At 50.7% G+C, this 20,300-nt stretch overlaps 7 protein-coding genes across 7 annotated transcripts; 5 read left to right on the top strand and 2 right to left on the bottom strand.

Annotated features, from left to right (window-relative positions):
• The first annotated feature begins 656 nt into the window (after positions 1-656).
• On the top strand, positions 657-1,694 carry STEHIDRAFT_117908 (uncharacterized protein). Its single transcript, XM_007299451.1, has 4 exons — positions 657-857; positions 1,053-1,144; positions 1,346-1,428; positions 1,512-1,694. The coding sequence occupies exons 1-4, from the start codon at positions 701-703 to the stop codon at positions 1,528-1,530; spliced, it is 351 nt and encodes a 116-aa protein (XP_007299513.1). The 5' UTR covers positions 657-700; the 3' UTR covers positions 1,531-1,694.
• Positions 1,695-2,476: 782 nt separating this feature from the next.
• STEHIDRAFT_107350 (uncharacterized protein) lies at positions 2,477-3,634 on the bottom strand (the record flags this gene model as incomplete). Its single annotated transcript, XM_007299450.1, has 6 exons — positions 2,477-2,707; positions 2,768-2,851; positions 3,014-3,029; positions 3,103-3,204; positions 3,297-3,427; positions 3,482-3,634. 6 exons carry the CDS (start codon positions 3,632-3,634, stop codon positions 2,477-2,479), a joined length of 717 nt encoding a protein of 238 aa, XP_007299512.1.
• A 4,751-nt stretch (positions 3,635-8,385) lies between these two features.
• STEHIDRAFT_107349 (uncharacterized protein) lies at positions 8,386-11,373 on the top strand (the record flags this gene model as incomplete). The annotated part of the gene is made up of 5 exons (XM_007299449.1): positions 8,386-8,464; positions 8,524-8,578; positions 8,670-8,842; positions 8,907-9,454; positions 9,526-11,373. The coding sequence occupies 5 exons, from the start codon at positions 8,386-8,388 to the stop codon at positions 11,371-11,373; spliced, it is 2,703 nt and encodes a 900-aa protein (XP_007299511.1).
• A 1,516-nt stretch (positions 11,374-12,889) lies between these two features.
• Positions 12,890-14,652, top strand: STEHIDRAFT_152285 (uncharacterized protein; the record flags this gene model as incomplete). Its single annotated transcript, XM_007299448.1, has 5 exons — positions 12,890-13,013; positions 13,077-13,151; positions 13,251-13,721; positions 13,789-14,415; positions 14,483-14,652. The coding sequence occupies 5 exons, from the start codon at positions 12,890-12,892 to the stop codon at positions 14,650-14,652; spliced, it is 1,467 nt and encodes a 488-aa protein (XP_007299510.1).
• A 457-nt stretch (positions 14,653-15,109) lies between these two features.
• On the top strand, positions 15,110-16,299 carry STEHIDRAFT_152284 (NAD-P-binding protein; the record flags this gene model as incomplete). The annotated part of the gene is made up of 4 exons (XM_007299446.1): positions 15,110-15,158; positions 15,236-15,602; positions 15,664-15,767; positions 15,845-16,299. 4 exons carry the CDS (start codon positions 15,110-15,112, stop codon positions 16,297-16,299), a joined length of 975 nt encoding a protein of 324 aa, XP_007299508.1.
• A 494-nt stretch (positions 16,300-16,793) lies between these two features.
• On the bottom strand, positions 16,794-17,490 carry STEHIDRAFT_107347 (uncharacterized protein; the record flags this gene model as incomplete). Its single annotated transcript, XM_007299445.1, has 2 exons — positions 16,794-16,909; positions 16,968-17,490. 2 exons carry the CDS (start codon positions 17,488-17,490, stop codon positions 16,794-16,796), a joined length of 639 nt encoding a protein of 212 aa, XP_007299507.1.
• A 1,225-nt stretch (positions 17,491-18,715) lies between these two features.
• STEHIDRAFT_144220 (NAD-P-binding protein) lies at positions 18,716-20,288 on the top strand. The gene is made up of 4 exons (XM_007299444.1): positions 18,716-19,065; positions 19,131-19,465; positions 19,540-19,660; positions 19,750-20,288. The coding sequence occupies exons 1-4, from the start codon at positions 19,020-19,022 to the stop codon at positions 20,214-20,216; spliced, it is 969 nt and encodes a 322-aa protein (XP_007299506.1). The 5' UTR covers positions 18,716-19,019; the 3' UTR covers positions 20,217-20,288.
• Positions 20,289-20,300: the final 12 nt, after the last annotated feature.

The raw sequence follows: 20,300 nt of genomic DNA, 5'->3' as shown, positions 1-20,300 counted from the left end.
TGGAGCGAGCCAGTGGCACCGTTTCCGGGTGTACCCGAAAGCGCCTGTAGCCGCGGCCAGCGCAATTTTTGATATTGTTTGCTCTCGCCCACTCCCTTCACTATGACCTACCCTGCTTGACGGGCGTTGACCGTCTCTGTACTCAGTACTCAATTCTGGCTGATATATATTGCTATGAATGTTGTCAAAGGCTATGACTATCGGCGCTTTTGCATGCACACCTGGTCCCACCTCAGCTTATCCCCACAAATCGGTATCCACCCAAACGCCTCGCCCTATCGACCTTGAGCTTGCGTTACTCCCCCGCTTTTCATGCCAGGCCAATCAGAAGAAGACGATGGTCAGAATCGTAGTGGCTCCATGTTCCTCGACGTCTTTGCCTCGGTCTATTCGTTAACTGATAGATAACCCACCACTTCGCCTTCGCCTTCTCCATCGATCTCGCTGCGCTCATTCCGCTCCGCTTCCAGCACGGCGCAACGTCGAAGGCGAAGCCAACTAGTCTTTGTCATCTGGTGACGAGGTTTTGCTGAGCTTTCGTCTTATCGAACCAGATTTCGCGCTCATTGCTCGGCGCTCCGTCCCCCTTCGTGCTCGCCTATATAACCCCTATCCGCACATCCTCTTGACTTCATCCCGAACTCTCCTTCTACAACTACTTGCACCTCATCTCACTCGTACTCTCTGTACCTGAATTACCATGCCTATCTCCCACCACGTCGCTGCCCAATCCACCTTCGGAAAGGTCGAGACCGGAAAATACTCATTCCTCGATGACCTCTATACCACCGACGACACTGAGAAGCCGATGAGCGGTGGAATCTTCATCTACGAGAAGAGCCCCGAGGATTTCGAATGTGCGTGTTTTCGTACTTCGAGGCACTTTTATTCCCTTTTAGTCCTTCACTCGCGACGACGCCACACTCCTCAAATACTCGCCACCCCCTATCGAACTTGTTCTTTTTCACTACCACCCTTCTGTATTTCATCCATTTGGCTTGACAAGAATGTCCTATGAATCGTGTGCTGATGCTGACTTTGGCCTCAAACAGATACCTACAGCTACGACGAGTTGAAGATCATGCTCGAGGGAGAGATGACGTTGAAGGACAAGGCTACGGGGGAGGTCAAGCTCGTGAAGGCTGTGCGTCCTAGTCATTTTCTTTGCGTCTTCACAATTTCTATGTCCGGCTTTCCTCCCCAACCTTATCAACACGCCCCGCCCATCGCATTTCGATGTACCGCCTGTCTTTCACCGGTCCACCTCTCTTTTCGTGCTCCTTTTTCGGCTTTTGCCGTTGTTTTACTCATCTAACTGACATCCCTGCGTTCTTTGATCCTATAGGGTGACGTCGTGAAGATTCCCAAGGGTACCACCGTCCTGTTCAATAGCCCCACATCCGGAAAGGCGTTCTACGTTGGCCAACGGTACGTAACCTGTCCACAACCGCCCACGCTTCTCTTTCCCTTCGAGAGAGGAACGGAGATACTGACGCTGTTGATCTCTATAGGGCATACCGTGCGTTCTGATCCTGCGGAGATGTAAAATACCAAAATTGGGACTTCTGTCTTGCTAGATTGTATGACACGCACGGACTTACGGCTAGTAGTTATAGGCTTACGCCAGGATGTGTACGAGGAAATTACAAGAATATGGCCTTTACACGGTTTTGAACCTCCTGACACAGGGATTATATCCGGAGCATGCTCGACAGAGGTACGAGTAAATGTCCAATCGCGATTGGATATCGAGCGATGTGTTCCGGATAAGTATGCCGCGGGGTGAGGACGGTTCGGTCAGCGCCACCGCCACCTTGAGTAATACATATATCTATGTTCGTTGCCTCCCTGCGTTCTTTCCTTCTGCTTCGCGCAGTGATTTTCCTGGTCCATTCACCGTTATATAAATATAACCTCCCGATTCGTGTATGCTATTGACCTTGCGTCGGCGCGATTTGGCATCCCCATGGATCGTGCTGGAGCGTCATACTTGTCCCTTCACCCGCCAGCTTCATGGTCCGAGGAATGATTGCTTAGTCCGATTGCTCTTCAGCAGATTGTGGACACAGACGTGCATTTGAAGTTATTGGGATTGTACCCGAATACAAGATGCGGGTGAGGTTGTGAGAGAGAGTGCGATACACGGTGACCTGGTCTTGGCACTAATACGACTCGGAGGGAATGCGGTTTACTCAACGTCTGGTTAGAAAGTACTTAGACAGAATATGCTTCCGACGCTGGGAAGTCTCATACTAATGCGACAAAGAACATAGGGCTCTATGCAATTTCACGGGATATGAGTAAAAACGAGCTCCAGACCAGCTGCTACTTTAATAATATAGGGAGCTTCATTTGTGAAGATAGGAAACAAAGGGGAAGACAGATGGATTCTGGATCGAGATGGTACGTAGCAGTAAAGTCCGAACTGGAATGGCGCTGAACTCATGTATGAGTTGTACAAAGACCAGTGAGGACTCTACACTTCCGTTGTGGATGAATTCATCGTACTCATGGCTATCTCATCATGCTTCTGATTGTCCTCTCGTGGAACCCCGCTCCCGTTGATATCAATAACTGAGGACGGAGGTCGACCATCATCGTAAGATGGCTTGATACCCGAGGGCTGTTTGATATAGTGCACGCTGTACCGGTCACAATGGCTTCGGTTCAAACAGACGATAATCATGATAAGAGTGGGGTAGATTCCCTTTAAAGCATAGTCCGATATGAATAAACAGACACAAATATCGCATGTGAACGTGCTTACGGATATCTGACTCATGATAACTTCCATTATAGACAAGCCCAGCACGCCGGAAAGCTGTTGGAAGGAGGAGAGGAGAAATATAATCTGTGAAATATGAGACAAGTTCAATATGTACCCATTTTCGGGACGGGTAAAGTGTACAATACCCATAGAGCGCAGTAGATAAAACCAGATTCGATGAGGAGAGACAGTATTGCTTCAACTCTAGTTGAAACAACACTTTGGCTAGCAATTATATCCGCTGACGAAATTTCTATGCTTCCTAAACATGAAAGATAGACGTCGTGAGATTCTAATATTAGACATAACACAGAGAGAGAAAAATCAAAGCGTACCACGCTGTACAAGCAATTATGGATGTTGCAACAATATTTGTGAAGAGTGTCGGAAGTGCTAGAATCAAGGTTGTTTCTCCACTTTTTACTTCGCTCGCCTCACTATTGTGATGTACGTTCAGCACAATTATGTCAAGTGAAAGATCAACCACCATTGATGCTGATTTTCGCAAAGGTCTCTCAGTATTCATTACCATGTGGTAGTGGAGAAATCACTTATACCGATGGTCGCAACAAGGCATGCGATCAGGGCAATAGCAATCTTCCTCCTACGCATACCTATAACCCAGGCGCGCCAAAGTACAATAGCATCACTGAGAATATACTGTGGTAGGATGAGCACCAATATGAAGTCGGATAAATTGCGATGACATCTTACAAGAACTCTGGCCAATGCTGATTGTATACTGGCGGCGATATTCGCAGTGGTATCATTCGCGATTCCACCAATGGTAGGGTCAATAGCACGGGAGATATTTCGAAGGGTAGTAAATATATCCAGAATGACGCAAACCGTCGCAGCGGCAAACATGATGAATAGGACCGTCAGCATTCCGACTCTTGAACTTCCCGATGGACCGCTTCCGCAGCTATACACCATTAAGCCACTTAGAATAAATCAATATTTACGAGCATACTGACAGGAATATATATATGACTATGGTCATGAGGATCAAATATATCCCTGAGATGTATTATTAATCGTCCATAAGCAAATTCTAGAAAGCATGCTGATGAACATACCATAAAACAAGGCTATGAAGACGGAATCGAGAATAACCTGCTTTGTATCAGCATACAAAGCCTGTGTTGTTGCCGACATGGTCGCGGAGGGTTTGGAAGCGGGTGGTGGTAGTTCAATTCAGGTAATGGGGAAAAGTGGGGAAGATGATAATGCGGACTGATCACTGAAGTTTGGTCCTACTTAAGGGGAAGATATTAATTCGCAGTCGTTTACCGGAATGGAGGCCTGATGCCGATTTTACTTCTGTTTCAACGATACTCTGCTTGCACCCCGTATCACCAAGACTCGGGTATGAGGCCTTGAGGTAGAGCCATTGCCTTTTAGAGGCGCTTACGATGACGTGTTATTCCTGTCTCCCCTCACAGAAACCAAGTGGGCTATTGTTGTGACTTGTCAAGACTTGTCTGGGGGTAGCTCTGTGCAGGACCTGGAGCATCTTTGATATGTACTCAGCAGTATCAGGTCTCTACGATGTTCCGCCTGCAGCGGCTTGCAACTCGCAGGTTCAGCATAATATGAGACAGAACCTTTACCGTTTAGAGACACTGACGTATACGGGAAAGCCTGATCACTCCACGCAGGGACCACACCATTGTCAAGGATTTGTCTGGAAGATACATGTTTGATTGATATCTGGAGCATCTTTGATAGCTTTCCCACCGCCCATGATGGTTTTATCCATCACCCTATAAAATGTGTTCATATATTATCCCAGTACTGCTTACGGCCACATAATATCTATAAGATATCGGTTCGAGCCTTTGTTGGTGATGTATCCCTTCTATGCGCTAGGGACTAGGCACTCAGATACCGATATAAGTCATGTACTCTGAACTGTGATGGGGAACATCAGAGTAAGTATTGTTCCTCTAGACATTCTGATGAATTCTGCGGTAGACGTCATGCACTGAACATGGCGACTAATCATCTACATTTCGATCTTATATGACGGCTATTCCCGCTCTTGCTGGTGCGTTTCATCCTTATAAGCTCTATCTTCTGTGTGGTCTCATGCATCTCACCGCGTCAATAGCAACATGAACACCTCACCCATTACATTCCTCGCCTTATTTGCTGTCATCTTTATGCTAGGAGGCGGCACGAGGGGTCAACTCTTATGGCATGGTGGACAATATGGCCGTATAGACGATTACGAGGGTACTTCAGGTGGATCTGTGACTCCAAAGTATCACCACTCTCAGTTACTGATGGCAGACGTTGCTGCTACCTCCCCTCCCTCAGCCGCAACATCAGACCTCGCTGGACAGACCATAACAGCCGCTTGAAGGGAGAAGTCGCGAACTACTGGTACGTATACGCTTATCCGAAAAGCAATGGTCGAGTATTGATCACTTTTTATCCCTCTCTAGACGAAGAGCACAAGCCGTGTCAATCGTTTCAACACAATTTTTCCCGTTGCTTCGTGGCATGTGATACCGGAAGTTTCTGTAAATTCATGCTGCTCCTAAGAAGGGCCATGCACTGGATAGACGTCGTGTATCTTGAACCTACGGACCAGCTCATTGCTTGACATGAGGCGTTACTGTGATTGATTTGAGCAATTTATGTCAATCTTCACCTTCTCCAACGCGTCAGATCTATAGCATCTACGATTCCGCCATTAGGGGGCGTCGTGTGCTCAATAGCATAAGCCATTATTTGAGGTATAACTCGTCCTTTTCTTGAACTATGAAGTCCAACACGCATAGCGAAACTTCTCCGCAGAAGCGTTCTCGGATGATGAATCCTTATACCTGCGAATCTGAACTGCCCGCTCAAACGCAAGGTGATCCGCCGATTATATCCTTCCTGTTCTAGTTTTGGGGTCAAACAACCTGAAGAATAGGTAGAAAGTGAATATCGTCCATATATCTACTCCCCATGCACGGATGATTGTGACAAAATATCTCCAAAGATATAGAATCAGAATCGGTTGAAGGATAGGGGCTAAAGCGCTGAGGCTGACAACAACCCGAAGACGCACTTCTTAGACTACTTATGTATATCGTCGAGCGGGCCAATATTGGAAGGTAGAGGGACGTCAGTCTGGTCGTATTATAATTCTGTATTAGGGCGCAGTCCAGAAATGACCACGACGTGAGGTCATCGAGGAACGAACAATCCGCGCACCAAAAATATCCCAGAATGGAAGACAAGGGCGTATCAAGTATGACGTCGCCAGGCATGCATATACGGAACGGGCGAGGAATCGAGGACACACGACATGCGGATCTGCAGTGACCTGTCACCTCCTGACGCGGGCTAATGACACGGATTCTCGATAGAAGACAGTCTGAGCAGTGGGCAGCAAGGAGTACGGATGGCACGATGGCTGAAAAGTCTGAAACATGAGTGCCAGAGGCTATGCGAGAACTTGAAACCTAGGGGTGAGTGAAGCGAAACGCTGATCAGAGCAGGGATACTTTGAACAAGCGCAAGGCGCACGCCAGCCAGCCCGAAGCTCGACGATGTATGTTGGTACTCGTGTATTCGCTTCCTTTTGCGAAGATAGAGATAGAGAATGACGCTGTGAAGCTATGACGCGTGACGGTCAAAGCGCAGACATACAGAACGTACGAACACGCATTGACAGACTGGCAGACCGGCACATCAATCAATGACGACAAGCGTTGATCCCGGTATGCATGTATGTATGCTCCCAACAACCCAAATCCGGCCTAACGAACATCACGAGTTGCGTCCCTCCATGACGCAGGTCCAATATTTACGCTCCCTCCCATCCCGTATTTTGGTACGCAGCACTTATAGCACTTATACCGATATGAACTCAAAGCGGCCCCGCGCGCACGCATTTCCAACGAGGCAAAAACTCAAAGAGCCATCTCATCGTGGACGTATACAGCAAGGCTATAGGATATAGAATAGAAGAGCTTCGATTTCTCCTTGTCTCGGAAGAGAGTAGCGAGTGTTCAAAGCGGACTCGAAAGCGGTGTTTGGAAGAACTTCGAGCTAGCCACAGAGCTTGTTCATGATCGTCCGCCGTGCATAGATACTTACGTGGCATGCGAGGGATTGCATTATATCGGTTGGAGACAAGTCACAAAAGTGCTGTGCGTCACTGCGTTTGGCACGGCCGAGGGTATGGGACAAGGTATCACGATAACGCACAAACGAGATCATCAGTCGAGCCGAAGATGCATGCATGAGTGTACTGGCAAGGCATGAATGAGTGTCGAGAATAGGCAGAAGCGCACCGAGACGTTCACCGAAGGCCTATCATCTCTATGATTGTTTCTAAAAGGAGGGTGTTTGACTGGCTGGCACGGGCTGATCGCTGCATGCGAACTGAGACCATATAGGGCGCCTCTCCTACCGCCTACGACCGAGGGCTATGTCTCATTGATGCGACCGAGAAAAACAAGCCCCCAAAAGCGAGCGCAAAGTTGGTCTCGACAACTTCGCCAACGTACACACTGCGGCGTCTATATCTATGTCGCACTGTAGACCAGTACCCCGAATGATCTGAATCAGATGGAACGAGCGACGACGAGCAAGGCGATACCACACTCGTCGTGTAGTCGCCCATACGAATTGTGTTCGCTAGCTGATGACCAGAGTGAAACGGAAGCCCGAGGCAATGATTCGGGAGCCGAAATGGCGCTAAATAGGAGAGAACAAAGGTAGGTCCACTGACGATGCGACAGTACTAGCGGTGATTGTCGTAGCAGACCAACCGAGGCAATACAGATGGGGCACAAATATAATGACGCGGATCAGAACACGACCATGTCGTGGCCAGGGTGGTCAATGATAGCGCGCTAGCAATTGGTGTGAGCAACAGTGAGCTCGGTGGGTGTGAGATAGCCGACTGGTTCGAAGAAGAAAGAGCACATGAGATTGAGTGGCAGAAGTCTGCTAATAGTAACGCTGAACGCTCGTTGACGTGGCATGAAGACACCGACTGCGTTCGAGCTTGTCGGTAACGCAGAGACAGTTTCCTCCCTTGACACTGCTGAACTTGATGTCGTTGAGTTTGGCGAGGAGACTACAAGAGTGTGATGAAGAAGAAAGAGCTGGAAAAGGAAAGCATCTAGAGGCGGAACACATTTGCAAAACGAAGAGAGGGACCGGGAGAACGGCGAGTGACGTAGGGTCTGATGACGACATTGTGTTCCCACGCGCCTTGACGGAAAGTGGCAGGAATATAGGGCCTTGCTCCACAACGACCGCCCACTTCTCTCTCTCGACGCCAACAATCCCAGCCACGAAGTACATCCCGTACACATTCGAATCATACCCACTCCGATAAGTATTAAACGTACATAGAGCAGCTAAGCAAAGCCCAAACCGACGTCGTCGTCGCCGATCCATTGCCCACTGCTGCTTGCCATCGAAGATCTTAGAGCAGACGCCCGCGATAACCGAACGAGCCCCACCGTGTATAGTGGAGCTAGGTGCAACAAAGAACAGTGCGTACCACACAGCTCACTCCTCCAACACCACATCCTCAACTCCAGTACCGGCCCCACCGTTCAAAGCAGAATCAGATCCGCAAAAGTAACGGATTATTAGTTAACATGGCCGGCGATCACAAATGCTCTGTCTGTCAAGCCACTTTCACTCGTCCACAACATGTCGCCCGCCACATGCGCTCCCGTAAGTCCCCTCGTCTTCCGTGATCCCAATGCGGGTGTTCACCGTTTTCCTTCTTCCAGACACGGGCGATCGTCCGTACAAATGCCAACATTGTGGAGATCAGTTCGCGCGAAGGTAACGTTCTCCTTCTCCAGCCCCATTCCACCCCACTTCTCTTCCTTTTCCGGACTTCATCTCAACTAATCTACCGCTCTTTTTGCTGCAGCGATCTTCTCTCCCGCCACATCAACAAATGCCACGCCAACGAGAAACCGCTTGTCACCTCCGCCACGAACCGGCGCAAAGGCACCGCTTCCGCCTCCCGCGCAACAACGTCCAAACAGGCCTGCGACCAATGCGTCCAGTCTTCTCTTCCTTGTGACGGTGCAAACCCTTGTGGTGCGTCATCTCCCGTCTTATTTCCACCTTCTCATCGTCTCACGTGCCCTCTTTCACATCACAGCGAAATGTGTCCACCGTAAATGTCGTTGCACCTACGTCAAATTCCACCGCCAAACCGCACCGCAAGGACCGGGTCATCCTGCCGCGAACGCCCGTGGACCCGGCTCAGATCCCAACGCAGCTCTCCTCCCTCCTAATATCAATGCCTTACCCACATTGCCACCAAACTACCGGTTATCGGATTCGTTCATGATGGGTACCACGCCTGGTATGAACCCTAATATGGGCATGTACACGAATCAGTTCCAATTCCCCAGTGCAGGAGGTGCGCAGGTACAGGGAGGCGCGCCCCATATGTATGCTGCCGTTCCTGGTGGCGTTGGTGGTATGGGCGTAGGAAACGTGAATGGGATGGGGCTAGGGGCCACTGGGATGGGCGCTGGAGATATCAATCCGCAGGAAAGTTTTGAGGGTGCGGCTGAGTATGCGGCGAGGTATAGAGCCCAGGCGGAGATGTTGAGTCGGGCAGGCATGATTCCGTCTGGTACTGCGAATGCTGCCGGTGGGAGGAACGCCTATGGCGGACAACAATGGACGAATGGAATGGATGTGGGTCACATAATTATACCTACCCTCGCACGTTTGACTTCGTTCTGACTTGGTTTTTCGACGTATCTCAGTACACCCGCGATAACGACACATATTCTTATACTAATCCCTCGGACGACCCTAATGGCAACGTCGGCTACCAGCCCTTCGCCTACCTCCTCGACCAAAACACGAACACGAACACCAACCCGACCTCAAACTCGAACCACCGTCGTGGTGCCTCCGGTTCATCTACCAACTCCGCATCTCACGGTCGTTCCCTCTCCCAACCTTCCTCCGCCGCATCGTCGAGCCAACACCTCCCTCTCCCCGCAGACCATTACTCGCAGTACTCCTCGTCCACTTCCGATTCGGATTCGCACCATCGACCGCATTCGTCGGCGAGTTCGCAGAGTCAGGGACAGAGCCAGGGAAGTCATGGCCATGGTGGACAGGGGAGACCCCAGACCGCCGATTCGACGAATCCCGATGGTTTCCATTCTGCGTTCGGGCTCATGTCTCTCGACGATCCTGCCGTTTTGGCCGGATTATCCTCCGGTACTCCCTTCTTCGAGAGCTTGATGAACGCCGCCGCGCAGGCCCAGTCTCCCGGCGGCGGTGGTGGCGGTGGGAATGGTTTAGGTGGAGGTGGCGGGGGTGGTGGTCAGGGTGCCAGTTGGGCGGATGGAGTGACGCCGAGAGGGGAGAATGGGATGCCGTTGAATACGCCGAGTTCGTTGAAGGAGTTGAAGGAGATGTGGAAACAGTATATGCGGACGCCGCTCTCGGGTCCTTCGCTCGCTCCGTTGGCGACACCCTTGGCCCATTCGACGTCGGACCAACAGGGCCAGTTAGGGGAGCTTGGGATGATGCAGAGGACGAGTCCGAAAAGGGAGAGAGGGTTGCCGAGGGTGGCGAGTATGCCGAGCGTGAAGACGCCCGGAGTCGGTGCCGTTGGTGGCTGGGATGGACGGAACAATAACGGCAACAATCCGAACGGCGGTGGATCGCAGCTGAGAGGAACGATCCACAATCCTGAAGACCTCCGCTCGTACGAACAAGCCGTCCTCGCGCGCAAAACCCCCCTCAACCTCAATTTCCCACCGACACGACGCGCGGGGACCGTCTCTGTTTCTTCCGGGTCTGGTGTAGGGACCGGTACGGGGCTCGGCGGCGGTGTAGGCACTGGAGGATCGGGAAGCGTCGGGTCTGGTGGTGGTGGGAGCGGCGGCAGTGGAGACGACAAGAGCTTGAGCTCGAGTCCTCAGCATCCCCCGAGTGGGTTGCCTAGGCATGTCCAGCAGGCGATGGGCATGCACGGTCATGTCCTCGGACATGGACACGGACATCAGGTCGCGGGGATGGAGATGAGCAGGCCAAGTAGTTCAAGCTCGACGACGTCCAGCCTCGCTCATGCGTTTGGACAACATGCCGCTGGGGCTGGAGGAGCTGGAGGATCGGGGAGCGATGGGACTGGATCGCCGGCGCCGTTACCCGCTATCGGTGTTGGTGTTGGTGCTGGTGCTGGTGGACCGTCGGCGTCGCCTGCTATGGCTCATGCTCAACATCAACATCACGATCACCATCCTGCCGCTGGTCTGCTCGATGAAGGCCTGCGACCGTCGTTCAAACGTCTTCCCTCGCAGACTCTGGGCCCAGAGTACTCGAAGAGAGCTGCCGTTGGGTACGGAGGGGGTGGTTATATCGATGACGGGGATGAGTACGATGGTGAGGATGGGGATGGAGGGTCTTATGGAGCAGGAGGCAGGCCGATGGGCCCCCCGGCCGTCCCGAGGAATGTGGTGGGTGGGGGGTATCCCGGTGCGGCGGGAGGGTTTGGGGAGCGGACGAGGAGGATGAGTGCGCCGACGAGTGGGGCGAGTGGGATGGTGTTCGGGGTGGGCGGGCATGGTCAGGAGGGAAAGGTCGTTGGTGCGTGAGCTGATATGGGATTTGAGCTCGTGGTTAAGTAGCGGTGACGGTGGTGGTAAGTAATGGGGTGTGTGTTTCAGTGCTGGACAAGTTTCTTTTTCTTCTTTTGTTCGCTCCAATCTTTTTCGTTCCCTTTGCGTCTCCTTATCCTCTCTACCTTCGATTGTTTCTAGTTGTCGTTATCTTCCGAAATATCCAGTCAATCATGTACCATATGTTCAACACAAATGTTGATTCGTCTCTCCTCGTCTGTCATCCGTCTCTCGCTGCTGCTGGACTGCGTTTCACCGCCCCCCTTCTCTTTCTCTTCAATGCTTCGAAATAAACGCTATTCCTCCCATACGTGTACCCATATCTTATCCCGAACACAATAATCTCCTTCCCCTCAACCCTCCCCGTCCCGCCTCAACCGGTTCGAAGGCCGTGTATTGTAGCTCTTTCTTTCTCTCTCCCTATCCAATTTCAACTTTCGCTCTTCACTCACGCATTAGTTTAGTTTCCTGTTCGGTTTCTCTCTCCTTTTTCGATATTTGCGTACTGTACGAGCTTACGAACTGCACTTTTACTACACATGTCTGCGTAAAACGAACTCGCGCGTCATGAATGCGTACGGACTGTTGTTTGGAGATATGCGCTGTGAATTGGAAAGGTAAACTGTGTATATACTTCGTGCTGGTCGCTTTGTATAGATACTGTATTCGCCATACCGCTACTGAATAATTGAACGCTTTTTCGGTTTTGTGACTTGTCAGTCCTCGTTCGGCTTCGAGTTTGCAGTGAGACTGGTGATCATGTAATGAGAGGACAGGTGGAGGTTGCGAATTCTTTCGAGATTCTTTCTTCCGTTGAATCTTTACTGTGGCGATGTCTGGGTACAAGGTTGCGCTGTTTGGAGGGCTGTGCCACATCGTGTGGCGAGGCCAACCGGAACATGCCGGGACGTTGACTTCTCGGCTGAAAGCGCAACATTTTCAACTTGTACTCAAACGCAGCAGAACTTCATCCCTTGACATCCACATCTTTGACGTCTCCCTGTGTTGCACTGGCAGTTGTCTGAAAGGAATTGATCTATCTGCTCGTACTGTGCAGGCTGTTCATCACTCTGGTGATACGGACGAGCTCTTAGTCTCATGCTCTTCGAAGTTGCTTCGAAGGTCTGTGAACTATCATGATGTCCCTGCGCGTACCACTGCAAATGCAGCTCTTCTCCATATATGGGCCACCTCACCAGTGAGGGCCGTTCTCCCCCAGTGTTCAGAATACACTCGCACTTTGAAGGAGATGCATCATTCTACCGTAGCCTCTGATGAAAGATTTCGTGTCTATTGCTGCCCCTTGGCTTCTCCCTTTCAACCCCATAAGCACGCCTAGCCATCTCTGTCACTGGCACGTTCACACAGCAACGATTGATGGAGGACATAAGTCCTTGATATATATTCTCTGCCAGCGGTCTGGGGAGACCACCACTACCGCCCCCGAACCCTCATCTCTTTTCACTCCTGTATACGTTCTCGCGCGCGCGTCATGTCAGTCTTCGTCATCGTGGACGATTCAGACCAAAACTTGAACTACTTTCCATTAGTATCACACGGCGATACTCATGACGCTACGGAATCCGCTGAAAAGGGATGGTATGTTGCGACTGCGGGTGCGTAGATCCAGTTCCTCCTTCATACTGTTACGTGGCCTTACCTCTGATATTGCTATGCAGGGGTTCAAGTAGAATTTCAGACAACAAGAACTAGATCTGCCTTGGCTTCGTCGACAATGAGCTATGAGTTTTCAGGTAAGAGGTAGCTGCGGCACGTGTAAGATACTCCATATGCGTGCAGCTCGCCAATGTTCTGTATGATTTATGTCGTTTAACTGAGATATTCTGTCGCAGGTTCCTTTATCTCCGTCTATGGAACGGTTTGGGGGTTTCTCGGTACACCGGGAAGTGTCGGTTCAATAATCTCCTTCTCGATCGATGGTACGACCATATCCACGACGAACACCTCTCAAACCCCGGAAGGCCATCGCCATGTTCCATTATTCGTCTCTCCGTCTCTCTCCACGAACTCGACGCATAACCTCACAATGGAAATATTGGCGCCCAATTTCGGAGCGACGAACAACTCGAACGTCTGGATCGACTATCTTATCTATGAAGCGCCTGTGAACTCCTCAATTCCTACCCCCACAGCGCAGACGAGTTGGATTTTTATCGATGATTCGAGCCCTTACCTTGAGTACGGAGATGGTGAATGGAGCGGGACCATACCATACTTTACTTCAAACATGACAGACGTCGCATTCAATTCAAGCGTTACGGGTCCGAAGAACACGTCTTCTACTGTCTCACTCAATTTCACAGGTGCTCCAACTCGAGTCTCCGTTCATCCGTCGACACTGACCTTGAGGGTATTGCGTTATATGCTCAGGTGCCACCATGATCAGAGCATTCGCGTTGCTTACAGGACAGGGTTTTTCAGGCGATCTCGGAACATTCTCCATTGATGGCGGGGTCGAGACAACTCTTTCCTCTCCGTCACCGCTCACCACGGACCTCGTCTCTAATTATATGATTCTTTCATCGCAAGTTGATAACTCCGACGCCCCTCACCAACTCGTGGTCACAGCCGCCGCAGCTGGCTCTTTCTACCTCGACTATATTCTACTTCAATCTCCATCAGCCTTCGTCACTTCCCAATCCTTAACCACTACAGGCGGAAGTCCTGTGAGCAGTCTAAGTGGGACCTCGTCTACAGTCTCAGGATCAGTATCAGTTAGGCCACAAGACCAGTCCAGGAGTGGAGGAGCGAATGTGGGCGACATCGCAGGTGGCGTAGTCGGCGGCGTTGTTGCGTTGATTACGCTGGGAGTGGTAGCTGTCCTTCTTCTTAGACGGAGATGGAAATACACAAAAGTAACACCGGTCCGACCCAGCGCGCTCTCCCATGATAGGTATGCAACGGCGGCCTTGGACAGCCAAAGGCAAGATCGTGCAGAGCCTCCTCGACACGAAGCAGCGATGCGAGAAATAACGCCACAAGCTCCCTCTGAGTCAGGTCTGCACCTCATTCTCCATATGTAGTCGTAGGTTTACCACTGACGCTTTCACTTGTTATTTCACAGGCTATACAGTCACTCCTACGCCATTCAATATACTCAACTCGACAACCACACCCCGCGAAAAGCACACACACCGTGGCTCTACGCGTTCGATGGCTCAAAGCGAGGATTTCTCTCTTTCAACAGCACATAGCAGTAGTGCACCGTCTCCACCCCCGTATGTTCGAGAATGAGGTATCTACGTTATCTTTCCTACGCTTTCCTACCTTTCAATATTGGTGTGTTCCCATGCACGCAAGGTTGAATTGGAACTGTTGACCGTTTTCGGTACATCTTTCGAGAACCTCTCTCTGAACACAATGTATAAATAACACTTTCCTCCTTCTCATGACTCCGGAGAGGCCCAGGAAATCCAATGACCGGCCGCACTATGTGAAACCAAAACTAGTTATAGGCTTCTTCATCCAATCAGTATCGATTCGAGCAGCTCAAGCATAAAGTATATCCCGTTGATTTGGTATGCATGTGAGCGAGGATGCATGCACCACTGAGTGTTTCTCATCGCGCTGTCGTTCATCCGGGGAGGTGGACATACTACGGCTTAGAACGCGATGAGTCGATTATCACTCATCCTTACGCTTCCCATCATCCCAAACACAATCCAGCTCAACAAGGCCTAACAAAACAAGGATGTCACTTGATTACGACTCATTTACCAATACGCGACGTGTCTGGCTCGGTACGACTCCTTCATCTGTTAATCAGTGTCGACTTTTCAGCTCGCTCATCCGTGGATTTGATGATATTATATCGTAGTGACCGGTTCTTCTCAAGGTCTTGGCCATTCCCTAGTTTTGTATATCCTTCGGAAAGGTGACCGCGTCGTGGCCACGTCCCGTTCCCTCTCGTCACTTCACTCTCTTCGATCCGAATCTGCATATTCTCCCTCGCAACTGCTCATTCTTCCTCTCGATGTCACAAGCGTGAACCAGATTGAGGATGTGTTCACGAAAACGAGAGAGAAATTTGGGAGGCTGGATGTGGTGATAAATAATGCCGGGTACGGCGTTAATGGAGAGATGGAGAGTACGCCGGACGATGTGGCGAGGCAGCAGATGGAGGTGTGCTTTTGGGGCGCTGTGAATGTCATGCGGGAGGCGAGCATTATGTCACTGTTCGAGTTGTACGATGATACTGACGATGAAGGTTTTTTTTTTGTCTCGAAAGGCGATCCGGTTCTTCAGGGAGGTTAATCCACCGGGACATGGAGGAAAGATCATCAACATGAGCTCTGTTGGCGGTGCAGCCGGTCTTCCGGGCATAGGTTTCTATGCTGCTTGCAAGTTCGGTACGCCGAAAAACTTCGTCTTTATGATACTAGATCTTGATTTTCCCTCTCCCCCGCTACACCACATCGAATCTCAGCCTTGGAAGGCCTAACCGAATCACTCATCTCCGAACTCCCACCGGCCTGGAATATTCACGCCACAATACTCGAACCCGGCGGCTTCAAGACGAACATGCTGCCCAATTCAATCCTCATGCCCCCTCACCCTGCATATGGACCTGACTCGCCATCGAGGAAGTATATCGGGATGTTGAGGGGCGATGTTCCGTGTACTGGAGATCCGGGGAAAGCTGCTGCTGTAGTTTGGGGACTTGTGGCAGGGTTCGGCCGAAATGAGGCGAACAGTACCGAAAGGGTCGAAATAGATGGGAAGGAAATGAGGGAGTGGCCTGTCAGATTGCCATTGGGCAGCGTGGCGTGGAGAACGTTAGTTGAAAAGGCGAAGAGAACGTTGACGGAGGCGCAGGAGTGGGAGGACATTAGTCACTCGACAAATTTTGACGGGATGGGCAGGGACATCGAAGGGATATAACGACGGACGCTCTTTCCCGTAGTGATAATTCATACGTGTCTATATGATGATATATACATCTCGATTCGTTCACCAGTCCAATAACAGCGCCTTCGTTAAGATGATGAACCCCTGTACACCGAGCCACAATCTTAACGGCCATAGCAGTGTTTCAACAATCGTCGAAGTGCCGGTCCATTGAATGTGTGGCAATCTATATCCTCGAGATACGCCATGAGCGTTTGGGTTCTGAAATCCGTAGCGAGTCGTGATGCTGCCTGTCAAAGCAACAGGTAAGTTTGTCAAGTCACGAATAAAGACGATCCGGCGAGTAGTGCTCCAGAACGTTTAATTGATCGCAGACAAGATGGAAGAGGACATACCCCCACGCATAATTATCCCCAAAAGCCATACAATAAAAAACGCAAGTCTCGAGACTATAACATACACATCCAGCAGGGGATATAGCCCGACGCTGAGGAGGATGTACCCGATAATGTACGGATGCTTAACAGCTAAACGTAGGATGGCACAGTGATGAGCTCATCGTGAGCGACAGGGAGTATTTCTAAACTGTCATACGCACCAAGGCTCGCAATAAAACGAATGACCACTTGGCATGCAACTTGCACTACGGAGAATGAGATATATAGGCAATTAATCGAGATTGATTCGAAGTAACCACTCACATCCTTGCGTTACCGAAAGAGACTGGAATAGACCGGTTGCGTTGGTGATGACCCTCTTCATACCGTCATCAAGAACCACAATGACAGGTACGACGGTGCTCCAGTAGAATTGGAGAGCCTGGACTCTCCCATCGTCGTATGCCACTGCACAGTATCCCCCCATTGACTCCGCCAACTCGGCCGCTCGCTCCTTGAGCACATAGAGATCGATAGCCTGGGCATCAGCATATATCTGGGATATTTTTGCCATTGCTGACTCTGCCAGAATAGCACCTCGTCCCCTGTACCCATTTGCGCTGACGGCCTGAGCATTCTCGTACGCCCATGAAACTTTGTCCTTTACTGACAGCGCCAACGAGGCTGTGTGCTCCTTGTAGTCGTTTATATCGATGTCTTGCACACCAGCGTACGCTTTCAGAGCTTGTTCCTTGGCAGAATCTGCTGCTGTGAAAAGTTTGTTCTTGTAATCATCTAAGGACTGCTGGTCCAGCGGAGGCAAGTCGAAAGGTAGTTGCCAAGTCATGGTGGTCGTTCGAGTTGAAGCGAGTAGGAATGGGGGATTGAGATGAAGGTCAGAGAGGGAACTCCTGGAGTAATTAGTACTCAGAGAACACCTCGTCGTGGTACTCGTGCGCGAACGGCACTACATCAACATGAACAAGGAGGAGTGTGCATGCCCGTGTCAAGGCGTTCGCACGGTTTCTGGCTTTCGCACGCCTCGCCGCTCCGCCGTCTATGGGCCACAAACCCTCTTCGACTTGTGCCACTGATTGCGAACGGCGCTCCCAAAAACGAGGTACCCCAGAGCAAAATTCATTCATCCTGCCTCCATGAGCATTAAAAGCCTCCCATTAAGGCCATTGGGAAACCAACCGTTTCCATAAACGGCCGTGTAGGCGAGAAAGGATGGAGAGGAACCGGGAGTTCTGATCACGGGAGAAGTATGTTTTCAGGAGGTCAGGCTCAACATGAGGGGCTGCGTAGAAAATTCACGAAGACATTGCAACGAAGGCGCTGGGCTGTCGTGAACAAAAATGAGATGGTAAGAGGGAAAGGCGCGAGGAACCCGAAGTTGCCACAGAGTTCTTACACAGGAACGAAGTTTCGGATGTTGACTCGGATGCATTCTTGAAAGTCTGTTAGTTTGTTATGAAAAGAGAGGGAGCTATATAACACAAAAGGTTAGTCGTCAAAACCAAGCGAAGGGCGGTTTCGGGCGCACGAACGCGGCTGCATTACTGTGTTCTTCTCATCACTGGTCATCAGCCCCGGGACCGCTATGAGCTCTCCGTCAATTTCGTATGCAGCTCCTAGTTTCCAGATGGATACCTCGAAAGCTACCACCGAATGCTGGATGGGTAGCGGTGTTAATGGAGTAGAGGCGTAGAGAAAGTGCTCTGTGTGCATTGCTCCCAGTGTGGTCTACGGCGGAAGTTGGCGAAGTGGAACTCTCCAACTTATCGTAACGAAGAAACCTCTAATAAGGGAAAACGCACATTTTACTGTCATATCAGCCGTGAAAGAGAAAAGGCAGTAACAAAGACGAGACGAAGATGCAGGATGCGGTCAAGGTGGAAGTGTCATGTAGTGTGGCGACCGCTCTCGGATTACGCCGCAACGCCACCTTACGCTGAAAAACTCCAACCGTCGCACGACCGCAACCCTCCGCAACCACAACATCGAGCAGCTTTCGGTTGTTGACGTCGCTTGCTTCTCAGTATCTCTGTTCTCCTCTTCAATGCCAGTGGCCCAATATAATCCACGTCTTGCTCAAATGTTCAGACCTTTCAGGAAATGACGGTCTACTTATAAGTCTCGGCTTCTCACATCTAGAGTACCGTGGATGTATACTCGAAGTTACAATCGTTTATCCTAGGTGCTTGTTGGGTGCTTGACACCGGGGCAGCGGGATCCGTGAGTCCTTTCTCATCGCGTGGTTGATTAGGCGGTATAGTATGAAGGTATATAGCAGAACGCTGCACGGCTACTGGCCCAACATCTCTCTTTACCTCGGCGATAATAATCTTGAGGCGAGCAGTTCACGAGTACATCATGGCATCCCAGCCCAATTCTTTCGAGCACACGCGTGTGTGGCTTGGTGCGCTGTTTTTTCCTCTTCGTATTTTTCCTCTCCTCCTGATAGCCACAACTTTCGCCCTACAGTCACGGGATCATCTACAGGGCTTGGCCACTCCATCGTCTCTCACATTCTCCGTCAAGGCGAACGCGTGGTTGCCACCTCCCGCTCACTCTCCTCACTTCTCGCCTTGCAACCCTCCTATCCTGCCGCCCAACTTCTCATTCTACCTCTCGACGTGACAAAGCCTGATCAAGTCGAAGAGGTTTTCGAGCACACGAAGAAGGAATTCGGAAGGTTAGACGTGGTCGTGAATAATGCTGGGTATGGAATCAATGGAGAGTTCGAGAGCACGCCTGATGAACCGGCGAGGCGCCAGATGGAGGTATGCTTCTGGGGGCCCGTGAATGTTATGCGGGAGGTAAGTATCTTTCGATCTCCCTTAGTTTGTATAGCGAGGTTGATAGTATTGTGCGATATTGACTCATGTGGTAGGCAATCAGATTCTTCAGAGAAGTAAACCCGCCTGGGCATGGAGGCAAGATTATCAACATGAGCTCGCTCTTTGGTGCCGCTGGTTTGCCGGCCGTCAGTTTCTATGCGGCCTCCAAGTTTGGTGCGTCGCATCATTCCTTCCTGCGACTTTTATCTTCGTCTACATATAGCAATCAATCTGAATGTTGATCTTGATCTGCCACATCGTAGCACTTGAGGGTCTGACCGAGTCTCTCATCTCCGAACTTCCTCCTGAATGGAACATCCACGCCATAATCCTAGAACCCGGAGGATTCCAGACAAACATGCTTTCCAACTCAGTTCTTATGCCGCCCCACCCTGCGTACGGTCCCGAATCGCCCTCGAGGAAGTATCTCGCGATGTTGAGGGACATTCCGTATTCAGGGGACCCGGAGAAGGCGGCGAGAGTTATATGGGATCTTGTAGCAGGCTTTGGTGAGAAAGAGGGCGCTGATGCGACGGCGAACATGAACGGGAATGGGCAGGGGAATGGGAGGCGGATGACGGACTGGCCGATCAGGCTACCGTTGGGGAGTGTGGCATGGAGAATCCTGGTCGAAAAGGTGAAAAATACCCTTCAGCAAGCCGAAGAATGGGAGGAAGTTAGTGACTCGACTAACTTCGATGGCATAGGAAGGGATGTTGAAGGGATATGATACCCCAGTTGTGACGTTGAGTTTCCCGCTTTCCTTCGGTTGTCACTTATTTCTGCACCCGCCTATCCGCAGGAAGTGAAAGAT

Source organism: Stereum hirsutum, assembly GCF_000264905.1.
Source record: "Stereum hirsutum FP-91666 SS1 unplaced genomic scaffold STEHIscaffold_2, whole genome shotgun sequence".
Lineage (NCBI taxonomy): Eukaryota > Fungi > Basidiomycota > Agaricomycetes > Russulales > Stereaceae > Stereum > Stereum hirsutum.
Note: the sequence above shows the minus strand (reverse complement) of the source record. Positions and strands in the feature narration are given on the sequence as shown.

What these genes read in the sequence shown, in the direction of transcription:
- STEHIDRAFT_117908 (XM_007299451.1), top strand. Translation starts at nt 701, where the DNA reads ATGCCTATCTCCCACCACGTCGCTGCCCAATCCACCTTCGGAAAGGTC. An exon ending in GAGCCCCGAGGATTTCGAAT is followed by an intron (nt 858 to 1,052) that starts GTGCGTGTTTTC and finishes GGCCTCAAACAG; the next exon opens with ATACCTACAGCTACGACGAG. An exon ending in AGGTCAAGCTCGTGAAGGCT is followed by an intron (nt 1,145 to 1,345) that starts GTGCGTCCTAGT and finishes TTGATCCTATAG; the next exon opens with GGTGACGTCGTGAAGATTCC.
- STEHIDRAFT_144220 (XM_007299444.1), top strand. Translation starts at nt 19,020, where the DNA reads ATGGCATCCCAGCCCAATTCTTTCGAGCACACGCGTGTGTGGCTTG. An exon ending in GCACACGCGTGTGTGGCTTG is followed by an intron (nt 19,066 to 19,130) that starts GTGCGCTGTTTT and finishes TTCGCCCTACAG; the next exon opens with TCACGGGATCATCTACAGGG. An exon ending in CCGTGAATGTTATGCGGGAG is followed by an intron (nt 19,466 to 19,539) that starts GTAAGTATCTTT and finishes CTCATGTGGTAG; the next exon opens with GCAATCAGATTCTTCAGAGA.